Source organism: Meriones unguiculatus, chromosome 1 (assembly GCF_030254825.1).
Source record: "Meriones unguiculatus strain TT.TT164.6M chromosome 1, Bangor_MerUng_6.1, whole genome shotgun sequence".
Taxonomy (NCBI): domain Eukaryota; kingdom Metazoa; phylum Chordata; class Mammalia; order Rodentia; family Muridae; genus Meriones; species Meriones unguiculatus.
In genome coordinates, this window is record NC_083349.1 from 39,373,953 (window position 1) to 39,387,016 (window position 13,064).

Consider the following 13,064-nt stretch of genomic DNA (forward strand, 5'->3'; position numbering starts at 1 on the left):
GACCCTGGCAAGCTCACGCCTCAGATGAGATCACCCAGGAGACACTTCAATAAATCAGGGTTATCCTAGAATAGATATCAGATGTGAATACCAAAAAAATGCTAATTTTTATCTATAAATTACTGAGAATTATTCTAGAAGTTAGAGCAGGGAAGCAATGTAAATCTTGAGCAAATGAGTAATTCATGAAGCATGCAACACGAGGCAATTTTTCTAAAAAATTTACATTGCCCATCTAGCCTAGTAGCATATATATTTCACATCCCTAGACTACAGTACTTCATATATATGTGTGTGTCTATGTTCATATTTTCCATTATTAAACCATGGAGCCAATTCTCCCTGAAATGCTGACATTAATCAAAGAACCTTTTGGCTTCCACAATACTCTTATCAGGCACTGAAGTGCCTCCGGGCTGCGCAATAGCCACCACCTTCATATGAAGGACATTTAGTAACCTGCCCAGTTATATTACTGTAAGAAATGTGAAAGCTCCAAATGTCTAGGATTTTTTTTCTAATTCTGTGAAGAATTAGAATTTTGGAATTTTGGATGGAATTTGAAATTTTGGACAAAATTGAGATTTTGACAGAAACTGCATAAAATCTGTAGGTTACATTTTGTAATATAGCATTATTTATGTTGTGTTAATCTAGCCATTAAAGAAATGTGGAAGGCCTCTCCCTCGTCTGTATCTTCTTTAGTTTCCTTTTTCCAATGTCTTGAAGTCTTCAATGTAGAGATCTTTCACTGCTTTGGTTAAGTTTAGTCCCTTTTTATTATTGTGAGTGAGGTAGAACTCTGGGATCACTGTTTATATATATGAGAGCTAGTGAGGTGGGTTTTTTTGTTTGTTTGTTTGTTTTTTGCATTGATTTTGTATCTTGCAACTTTACTGCAAACTTTGTTGTCTACAAATAGGAATAGTTTGACTTCTTCCTTCCCTAGCATTATCATTTTAATGTCTTCTGTCTTATTTCTCCATGTAAGACTTGAGGTAGTACATTGAATAAGAGAGATTAGAGTAGACATCTTTGTTTCATTCCCAGTTTTAGAAGAAATGTTCTTACCACTTTTTTCTATTTGGTATAATGTTGGCTATAGCCTTTATTTTTTAAGTTATGCTAAATCTAGTCCTAATATCTTTAGGACTTTTATAATGAAGGCTTGATAAACTTTGCCAAATGCCTTTCTGCATCCAACAAGATGACTGTGTGTTTCTGTACTTAAGTTTATTTATATGGTCCATTATATTTATTAATTTGCATATGTTGAGTCAACCTTCTATCTATGGGATAAAGCCCACTTGATCATAATACATGGACATAATATATGGACTTAAAAGTGCTCTTGATCTTTGTTGGCAATTTCTGCATCTATGTTCAACAGGAAGACTGGTCTGTAATTTTTTTTTTCTTTTTGTCTTTATCTGGCCTTGATATCAAAACAGGACCAGCTTCATTAAAGGAATGTGGTAGTGTTTCTTCCCATCTCTTCTATGAGACCTTTGAGAAGTATTGGTATTACATCTTTCTTAAAAATTCACTAGTGAATCTATGTGGTTTATTCCACCCCTGGGCATATGCCCCAGAGAATCTATACCTTACCACAGAGGTATCTGTACACTCATGTTTATTGCTGCCCTAATCCTGGAAGCAAGATCCGGAGTCTAGATGTCCATCAACAAGTGAACAGACAATGGCTACTTGATATATACACACAGTGAAATTTTATTAACCTGCAAAGAAAAATGACATTTGCAGAAAATAGGTGGCTCTGTAAAGTATTTTATCAAGTAAGGTACTAAAAGCTCAGAAAGATACTGCATGTTTTCTCACATATTTGGATCCTAGTTTGTAATATATACATGTAATATATAAATGAGCATAAGTGATAGTAAAGCTTAAAGTAAAATGATAACAAAAGAAAGTTAAAAGGTGCTAAGGAAGGGAGACAGAACAAAAAGACACACGTGACATGAAGGAGGGGAAAAAAAATACTCAAACACACTTTGTTCCAGAAATACCATCTTGCTACCTCATGTTTTACACATTCTTTGCTTTCTGCTACTGTTAGGAAACACTGACCAAAATGAGCTTGGGAAGGAAAGGGTTTGTTTCATCTCGTAGTTTACTGTCCGCCATTGAAGGGAAACAAGGTAGAAACTCGGGGCAGAAACCATTGAATGCAGTCACTGCCTTGCTCCCTCTGATTTGCTCAACTACTAGTTTTCCCCCTTCCTTTTTTTTTTCAGTGTATTTATTTTACATCCCAAGGGTCCCCCCTCCCTCCACTCCTCCCAGTTCCCTGCCTTCTCCTCCTTCCCTCTTACCCTCTCCCATTTCCCCCAGAAAAGGGGAGACCCCCCCGCACTGTATCAACCCTCCCTAGAATATCAACTTCTTTTCTTATTCAGCCCAGGCTCCCCTGCCTAGTGATGGCATGGGTGGTGCCCTCCAGAATCAAGTAGCAATTAAGAAAATGCTCATAGACAGGCCCACAAGCCAATATAATTGAAGCAATTCCTCAGCTAAGGCTCCCTCTTTCCAGGTGACTCTAATTTATGTCGACTTAAAACTATCCAGGATGTTGCTAATGTTAAATTTTTAGTTATTTTTCTGGCAAAGAAAGGAAAAATATGTGTTTGTTTGTTTTAACAATTATCTTGATAACTGAAATAAGGATGGCCTATTGGGATGGCCTAAGGATCACAAACCTCATGGGACCATTTGTCTTACTTAGGTCCCAGGCCCTTCTGCTGTAACAGTGACCCAAAACGAAGAGGCATACATGGGATTGGAGATGACTATTTTTATTTATATGCCAATCTGAATACAAATCCAGATGTAATGACAGCATCATGGTTTCAGGACTCAAAATCCTTCTTTGGTTTTCTCCGCATCACCATTTATGTTGATGTATTTTTGGCCAGAATGAATTAGAAACAAGGAATAACTCAGGGTTGTAAACAAGCCCCTCCCCTGAGCCCAGGCGACCCGAACCTTAGAGGCTCAACAAGAAAGTCACACCATTTTGGTTTGTATTTTATATTCATCTTGTGTCAGCCACTAATTATATGATACAATCTTAATCCAAAAGACAGGCAGCAGGCTAAAATGCTATCAAGTAAGAAGGACAGGAAAATTATTGGAAGCCAGATGGAAGTTTGTTGTTGTTTTTCTTGTTCTTTAATTTGTTGAATGACAACAAATTTTTTGAAAAAAAAAATTTTAGTTTTATTCACTTTATACCCTTGTTGTAGCCCCACCAAACCCACCCTCCCTCCCCTTCTCCCTTCTCCTTTTCCTCAGAAAATGGAACTCCCTTTCCCATCCACCCCAGCTCATCAGGTTATATCAGGACTGAGCATGTCCTCTTCCCCTGTGGCCTAGCAAGGCAGTCCCGCCAGAGGAAAGTGATCAAAAGCTGGGAAGTGAGTCAATGTCTGATGCAGTTCCTGCTTTATTACGAGAGGACCTACATGAAGCCTGAGCCGCCCATCTGCTACATCTTTGTAGGGGGCCTAGGTCCAGTTCATGCATGGTCCTTGGTTGATGCTTCAGCCTCAGCAAGCCCTTCTGGGCCCGGTTAGTTGGCTCTGTTGGTCTTCTCGTGGAGGAGTTCCTGTCACCTCCAGGCCATTTTCTCTTTCCTCCCACTTTTCTACAAGACTCCCTAAGCATTGCCCAATATTTGACTGTGAGTATCAGCACGTTTTGAGGCACTGCTGAGTAGAGCCTCTAAGAGGGCAACTCTGTCAGGCTCCTGTCTGCAAACTTAGCAGAGTATCATTCATAGTGTCAGAGGTTGGCACTCTCCAATACGGTGGGTCTTTGGTTGGGCCACGCTCTGTTAAGCATTCCCTTTATCTGCTCTGTCTGCCCTATCTGTATCTCTGCACATCTTGTAGGCAGGGTAAATTTGGGGCCCAATTTTTTGGGTAGGTTGGTGTTCCCCTCCCTCTGCTAGGAGACTAGTCTAGTTAAAGGGTGTCTTCTTCAGTCTCTATGGCGTCTGCTACTCAGAGTCTCTGCCTGAGTCCCCCTCATATTCTCCCAGGGGCCTACATTGACTTAGGACTCCAGCTTCTCATAGAGATAAGATCACCCTCAGTTTTTCTCTTCTCTACAGGTCTTCTGTCCTCTTGCCCTAGATCTCCCCAGTCTGATCTCCACCCTCTTAACACTCTGGGCCCCGTCTCCTACCTTGTTCCCTCTCTCCAGCCACTACCTCTGTCTACTCTACCTCCCCTTCTGAGTGGCATTTAAGCATCATCCCTTGGATCCTCCATGTTATTTATCCTCCTTGGGTTTATACCTTGTAGTATGCTTATCCTGTATACCGTTCAATGTGTAAATGCATTGTAACACAGTATTAAGTAACATTTTAAAATCACAAGATAATAAAAGTAGAAGGGAAGATGCTGTGTTTTTATAGCATCATACTCCTGATGGGAGCAACTCAAAGATGAATTTCAGAAAGCAATCCTCTTGTGACCTACACATGGCTATATAGTCCAGGCAGTAGAACAGTTAGAAGGAAAAGAGGATTATCTTAGGGAAGGAGAGGAGCCCATTCACTGACATCAGTGGAGGGAATCTTTGAGAGGACTGAAGAGAGGATGGGAAGGTGGGCTAAAACCTTACATCAGTCATCCAGTCTGGCTTTGCTTCACTTGACTAAACCTGAAGCAATAATGATTATTAACCTGAAGCAATCGTGATTATACACGATGAAGCCATTGGGGTATGGGGTGCTGATGAAGCTATCAGAAGACTAATACACTTATGTATTGGTACGTCTGCTAATGACAGTTATAAAAAAATCTGTGACAATAATTAATCTTCATAACTAGTTTACTGGGTTCCTTGTTTTATAGATAAATATACATGCTATTATCAATTCAACCTAGATTTCCCTTTGATTTTAACTTGCATTATTCAGTCTAACCTAAGTGTAGATGCAGTTTCTGTTCTAGCTTAACAAATTCAAGGCGTGTTTTTCACCTTATATGTTTAACGAAGCCACAGCAAGAACTTTGAAAACAAGCTTTCTCTCTTATACCCTGTTGTTCACTTCTGGCTGGGTGTTCTCTCTCACTATGATTTTGTAAAATAGCTTGAGAATTTCTTATCTAAGATGCTTGAGAGCCTGTGTTATAGATTTTGAAAATATGGGGCTATCTGATTTTCAGATTAGGAATGCTTGACCAACACTAAAATCAAAACTATTGTGACTTTGTCATTCACTCAAAACAGGTTTCTATAGAAAACAAATGCTCATAAATCCCATTAGAAAAGATAATAATTTCAAAAGACAGCCAAATGGAGACTATATTCACAACTATGACAAAGAGCTAATTTCCATTATATGCAAAGTACTTATAAATCAAAAAGAAAAGTGTGTAACACCCTATTGGAAATTGAGCAAAGCATATCCATAGGAAGGTCATGGGGAAGAAAATAAGGATTTAACATCAGTCAACAATGAAAGAATTTTATCAGTCAAATTGACAAATCTCAAAAGTCGGGATAATCTGATATCAAAAATTCCACATAAATATGAACTGATAACACCTTTGTTATGTGTGTAAATGCAGAAAACTTATTCAACAGACACTTTGCCATCCCTTTTAAGTGTACAAACCCTTTGAGTCTATAATTTCACTACCTGGAATTTACTTTGTACATATTTCCTATAATATTGCTCTTAGTAATGAAACAGGAAAAACCCTAACCATTACTCAATAATTTTAAAAGTCATAGAGAGACATGGAGTGAATACTTAAATCATTGTAGATAATGAAATAGTTCTGTTTGGGCTCATATGTAAAGCTATCTAAAGGTGTCTTTTAAGTCAAAGTCTATTCTCTAATGTAATTGATTGCTTATCATAATCACATTTTTGACATCTTATACTCATGTGCTCAAACAATATCCCGAAGTCTTCTACTGGATAAATAGTACGTACAGCCAGCCGGGTGGGAGAGGAAAGGTGGGCAGTGATGCATACACTTTATTCTGTTAAGACAACTTGGTGTTTGTGTAAGTTAGGGTTTTTATTACTATGATGAAAAACCATGACCAAAGCAACTTGGAGAGGAAAGGGTTTATTTAGCTTACGTGTCCATATCACTTGAAGGAAGTTAGGACAGAACCTCAAACGGGCAGGGACCTGGAGGCAGAAGCTGATGCCATACCCATAGAGGAGTGCTGCTTACTGGTTCCTCATCATAGTTTGCTCAGCGTGCTTTCTTGTAGATCTCAGAACAGCCAGCTCAGGGATGGTACCACCCACAAAAAGCTGGGGCCTTCCGCATTAAAGAGAAAATATATGCCCTAAGCTGGGTCTTCTGGAGGCATTTTCTCATTTGAGGTTTCCTTCCTTCAGATGACCCTAGCATGTGTTAAATGGACATAAAACTAACCATCCCAGTGTTGATTTTTACAGTAAACAGAGGCAATTTTTATCACAGAAGATGTGAATAAGCCTTTAGAAGCAGTCCTCCATCCCTGTAACACAGGAGTTTGATGTCTCCTTCCCTGCACATATGCATGCCATGTTTTAAAATGTTTATTATATATACTTAAGGTGTACAAAATAGAATTATAGGACATATCTATAGTAAATCCATCTCACATAGTTCCTCATCTCCTCCCCATGGTGAGTAGCCATGACCTATTCATTTGGCAAAAAAATCCCAATTACAGCACGCCACTGTCTACCATAGTTCTCATGTTGCGTGCTATACATTACTTTTATATTGTTCATCCAACTGTTGTATCCTTTATTTCTCATCTCCTTGTTCCCCTATCCCAGCTCTGAGGTGACTCCAATCGTTTCTGAGCAGTGAATATAAAACTGTCTCATTGTATTCAATGTACCTCTTCCCTGGTCCATGCATTCTTGGTTCTGTCTTCAGAGTAAAGAATCAACAAAGAGACTAGTCAGGAAATTTAAGAGATGAAAGGCTGGTTAGAGACACACAAGCAATGTTCTTAACTCACGTATGAAGGTTATATAAAAATTATGGGGCCAATATGACAGATTTTATGCTTGGATTTAATAACGTTAAAATCAGAACACAAGTCATGTTCCCTCTTTGGAGTTGGCATATTATAACACAGCTTAAACACAGTCCCAGGTGTTCTCTTGTAGTGGCGAGAGTGGAAACACTGTACATCTGTGTCCCTACCAACAGAAGAATATGTCAGACCGATATCTAGTCATTTCTCTTTCATCACACTCCTGGGCACCCCCAAAGACAAGCTCCTTTTCTCCCCATTAAGTTACAGCTCATTCGACAGCTGTGTCATGTTGACTACTGCAGCTCACTGTAGCAAAGTGTCTCCAATATACTTTTAGCTCACTATAGTTATATAATGTTTCCTATGCAGGTGTGTGTGTGTGTGTGTGTGTGTGAGTGATTTCTTCAGCTTTTTAAGATGTGACAAAACCTCCTGTCATTTAAAATATCTGTCATTTAAAATAAACAGCAATTTCACCATTCCTTTTTCCCATCACAATGCTTCTTTGGAGTTTTTTTTTTTCCTCCAAACATTTGCTTGAGTGCCTATACTACATAAAACACTGTGGAGGCTTCAGAGTAAACAAGACATAGCTTCGTGCCTAAAGAACTTAGTCTTCAAAGAAGTCAGCAAAAGCTTGTGTTCATGGAGTGCTATTCTAAATCATTTACAAGGAATCGCTGATTCAATCCCTACCAACAGCCATTCTTCACCCACTCCTTAGTAAGCAAACTGAAGCACAAAGAGGCCAAGGAAGGGAACGCAGGTTAGACTGTTGCTAAGCGGCAGACCCCGGAAGTCTGTGTCTCAGCCCACGCTTGTACCGGTCTGCTCTAAGGGCTGCCTGTGTGTGCAGGGACTGCACTATAGAACAGCAAGTGTCCCATGCCCTTTGTGATATAAAGTACAGAAGCAATTCAGACAAATACATTTCTGGTTAGCATATTCATGGGGATGCCTGTCAAGCAAGATTTGACAGGTATAACGAGGGCAGCACACTTATATGCCCCGTAGGTGAAAGCTTTCAATAGGCAGAAAGTGAGTGCAGGGCGTAGTCAGAACTTGTTTCATTTCTGTTCATTTTTATCCTCAAAAGGCACAAAGAAATTTTTTTTGCTGCAAACATAAATGAAAACATACGCTCAAGTTAGTTTTTTAGAACATATAAACACGAAATGCATAAGGCATGTATATTTTGTTGCTTCTTTTTGTTTGTTTGTTTGTTTTAGTTTCAAGACAGGGTTTCTCTGTGTAGCTTTGGTTGTCCTGGCCTCACTTTGTAGACCAGGCCAGCCTCGAACTTACAGAGATCTGCCTGCCTCTGCCTCCCTGAGTGATGGAATTATGGGTGTGCACCACCATGCCCACCTTCATTGTGTCTTTTATTAACAGAGAGTCTCAGGGAGAAACTGAAGTAGAATATAGAATCAGAACATAAATAATACAGTGTGGGTATATTTGTGTATGCACAGACTTATAGGTGAGCCATAGATGTCCTTTCGCTAAGCGTTTTCATTCTCTGTATAGAAAAGCCACTTGGAAAAACCCAAACATTCCACCTGAATTGACAGAGCTACTACCTGAACCCAAGCTACACACAGCCTGTCAGTCCCTCTTCAGCAACTTGTCACCGTCTTAGTTTGAGGATCGTTCTATATTTGGTACAAGGCCCCAAAGAATGAAGAGACCAAAAAATATCTAAACAAAAAAAAAAAAAAAAATTCCTCTCTGTGTACCTCAGCAAAATACACCAGCACGGCAGAATCAGTCTTGTTTCAGTACGAAATATTTAGTCCTTTATCCTGCTGTTCCTCCTCATGTATCACCTTTTCTACTGTGTCCTGGGGGTAGTTAAGAAAATAGCAAGACAATCAAGAACACAATCAATGTCCTTTTGCCTAGTGTTCCAGTTTTTAGCCATGCTATCACGCTTTCCTGTATCCTTTATACAGCATCCTTTGAGATTTTTCCTTCATGAGGATTTTTATATATCTAGGGAAGAATGAACTAAAATATCAGCATGAGGTTCACTCTGCAGAAAGGATGTATCGAAGCTGGACTTATTTAATTTCAATATTTCTTTTTGTTCCAGCCACAAGTACTTATGCTAACTGTCTGAAGGGCGGTTGTATGGTTGCCAATCGAAGCTTTGGTTATAGTATTTAGCCAGTGGTCTGACTGCCATACACAATTGTGGAACAGCCCACACAGTGTGTTCTTGCAGCCTGAATTTGTGTCCTCGGAAGCACACTGATTATGACACCTGGGAGATGTACCAACGTTACTCTTAGATTGTTATTTTGTGAACAGTAGGGAATCCCAGGGGAGTGTCCCTATGTCCTGTGCTTCCAGGGGAATGCCGCACCTTCTTCTCCTCCCTCTCCTCTCTCCTCTCTCCTCTCTCCTCTCTCCTCTCTCCTCTCTCCTCTCTCCTCTCTCCTCTCTCCTCTCTCCTCTCTCCTCTCTCCTCTCTCCTCTCTCCTCTCTCCTCTCTCCTCTCTCCTCTCTCCTCTCTCCTCTCTCCTCTCTCCTCTCTCCTCTCTCCTCTCTCCTCTCTCCTCTCTCCTCTCTCCTCTCTCCTCTCTCCATCAGCTGGTGGACCTGAGAAATGGCTCAGTGATGACCCATGGAAACAAGCACAGTGCCTCTCACCAACCTGCTGCCCCTCCCAACCCCTGAATCCAACAACTGCCTCTAACTGGGGTTTCTCTAGGAATCTAGCTGAATCCTAAAAATCTGGGGGTCATAAGTCCTAGTGTGAGGTTCTGCAATTCCACTAAATGCTGTTCTGGGGAAAAGCATCAGGAAGGCAAATGCAGATTTGCTCCCTTTGGCTCAGATTTGACAGCAGGAACTGTTCGAGCCATCTAACCAAAAGCTGGTTTACTTGGTCAGTGACTGACTCCTCTGACATTATCTTACCACTGAATGTCTTTCCAAGGTGGGAGGCAGAGAAGCCAGCTTAGGAGGAAACCAAACATACTGAAATGCTTTGATGACTCTTAAAGACTCAAGAGAGAGGGCACTGAGGATACAGACATCCCTCTGGATAGCCCATGAGAGAATGAGAATAGAGCAGAGTGAAAAACTTCAGTAGATAGCATTGTTCATGTCTAGTAACAAATCAAGTAGATTATCATGTGACCAGCTAATATTTTCATTCACACCTAGCCAATTGTTTGACAATAAAAGATATGTGTCCAAAAAAAAAAAAAAAGTATGAAGTTGGTTCTTGTCCTATCCTGGATGACACAGAATTGAGAGTCATAATTATCATTCTATCCAATACACCGGCAACCGACACTTCTGGCTTTCACCAATGCTAAGCACTGGAAAAAAACTTAATATAATATATCTCAATCCCTTCATCTCCCTGCCCTGCCCCATACATGTCCTAAACTAAAAGAAAAGAAAATATGCTTCCTCCAGTAGAAGGGATGTTGAACCTTTGAATCTGCTCCTGTTTGGTTTTGAGATGTCTGTGTGATACTTTGCACTGCTCTGCATGTGCAGCGTGAGATACAGTCTCTCACACACACAGACTGATACAAATTGGGTGGTTCATCTGCTTTAATGAAATGTATATCCAGCCATTGGGCTGTAGAAACTTTCAAAGCTTTTGTTTTTTGACAGGATGCCTGCCGTTTTTCTCTCTTGACTCCCGCTTGTTTTATTCATTTTGGGGTAGTTGCCAATTAGACCCAATTGGTAAGTATAATTAATAAGAACCTTGAATTTCCTCTCAAACCCCAACCAAGAAAATTAACCATAGACGCTACCATTTCCTTTAAAAATTCCTAACCACTTCCCTCTCCTGACTGCTGCTTATCTCTTCTAAGATACCCCTCCCCACCAGAGCTTACTGATTCCTTTTTGCTTGTCACCCTGAAGATGCCATTTAGGAGATCATAGCAGCATTCTAAGATATGAATAAAAGGAAGGAAGCATTTATTCAAGTTCCACATATACTATGTAAGATATCATCATATATATTATCTCTTTTAATACTTGACAAATCCATCCAAGGTGGAAATTACATGGCTTTTTTCACAGTTATAAAATGATATCTCAGACAGGTTGTACCTATAATCTTATTTCTACCTACTTGGGACCTGGGTACACACCTGGGCTGATGTAATTCCCTAACTTTTACTACCTCTTCCATCCACACGCAAAGCATTAGACTCACTTAAGAAGGGACTTCCTAAAACCTGGCTGCTTTTGAAAGCTTGAGGGCACTGTTTCATTCAGCACCTGCTTAAGGACACTCTGTTCAGGCCTTGGTTAAGCATTGCTTTGAATGAGTCCTCAAACAGGATTCATGGGGGAGAGAATGCTGGTCTCTAGTGCCTAAGATGCTGGAGAAACAACATGGAGAGGGTGGCTAAGAGGGGGCAGATGGAGGCAAGCAGAGGAGCTCCTGACCGTGTACCATGGCTACAGCCCTTCATGTGACTCGTGGACTTCCCTTTGTCATCCTATGCCTGAGAATATATGAAGGAGGCTGGGAAGGCAAAGGGACGTTCAATTGTCATCACTGGCATCTTTTGATCATTGCACCATCATCAAATGCATTAGGATAACCATAACATGAAAATTTCCATCATTGAGCCCATTACTTTCCCAATGCAGGGGTAACAACCCTAAACATGATAGAATTTTGCTCAGGAAACTCAAGAAGTGAGTAAATTAGACTCTCACAGATTTTCAGCCCCAAGTTCAAACTGTAACTGGTAAAGGAAACTGAGCTTTCTCTGAGCAGGTTGCATCTAGATCAAGAACATCTTGCTGCCTTCTGTGGATGCTCTGGTCTGCTTAGTTCAATCACACAGCATTTTTTCGGTCTCAACCAAAGACCAAGACTACACATAGTTATATATATATCAAAGTCACGGGCAGTTTCTGGGGAATATGATGACTATGCCATTTTTCCAATGCTCTCAACTGCCTGTGTTATTCAAATTTTCCTCTGCCTCTCAGAGAGTCTTCCATCTAAAGCAACAGTTCTCAATCTGTGGATCACGACCCCTTTGGCAAATTTCTAGCTCCAAAAATATCTACATTATGATTCATAGCAGTAGCAAAGTTACAGTTGTGAGGTATCAATGAAAATAGTTTTATGGTTGGGGGTCACTAGGACATGAGCAACTGCATTAGAGGGTCACAGCATTAGAAACACAGACAACCACAAATGTAAAGAATGGTTTGTATTTAAAAAAAAAAATCTCAGCTCTGACTTCTCTCTGTTTGGTGAAATGACTTGGCCCAAGTTGGTTGTGAGGGTAAAACATTAGCCATCCTTATTAATTAAATGTTACTTTGAAATTAAGACAATGAAGTCTAAACTTTGGAGAACAGAAAAAAAATTAAGAAAAATGATTTCTTGGTGTTTGCCCATCTTGCTCATCTGGCCCTTTTCCCATTAAACTAGGATCCCTGTCTTTTTGAGAAAAGGAACTTTTTCACTTTGGAATTTCTTGTTCAGGGGTGGGACAGTTTGTTTAAGCAAATCTGACCAGGTGATCAGCCCAGCATTCAAATGTGATCTCCTAGGCACTTCTCCATGGAGTGGCGAATGGTGAAAAATCTTTGCAGATTAGAAAGATTTAGGTGGGAAATAATTGAGACTTTTGATCTCAAGATCAGTAAAATTTTCTGCTGCCCATCCAGTTAAAGTAGATTATTTTCATGGTAACAGGACCCTCCTGATAGGACCTGGTTCCTTTCTTGTTTCATTGCTATGTGAAACGCCCTCCATATTATTTCCATTTCTTTTCTAGTTTCTTTTTCCCCATAATGCCACATGGACATTCTGATCCACTCATTCCAAGATGCTTATAGTTTCCTTGATTTAATCTATCTCATTGGGTATGTTTTATCTCTTGTTGATACCTGCTGGAATTCTGCCTCTCCTATCATTAATGGCAATAGTCTTTTAATCTCTAGTCTAGGAATCTGCCTTCCAACCAAATATTTCCCTCTGCACCCCCCCCCATAAACCTCATGGCCCTGCATTCTTCGCATGTTTCACATCC

General features: G+C 40.1%; 1 protein-coding gene across 19 annotated transcripts in view; it reads left to right on the top strand.

Annotated features, from left to right (window-relative positions):
* Trpm3 (transient receptor potential cation channel subfamily M member 3) overlaps positions 1 to 13,064 on the top strand; it is a 539,859-nt gene that overhangs the window by 303,621 nt on the left and 223,174 nt on the right. For 11 of the 19 annotated variants that reach the window (XM_060387559.1, XM_060387459.1, XM_060387502.1 and 8 more), the window contains exon 7: positions 10,663 to 10,737. The exons of the other annotated variants lie outside the window; for them this stretch is intronic. In XM_060387559.1, the coding sequence (XP_060243542.1) occupies positions 10,663 to 10,737 (75 nt within the window). The remainder of the gene's footprint in view (positions 1 to 10,662; positions 10,738 to 13,064) is intronic. 19 annotated transcript variants of the gene reach the window in all.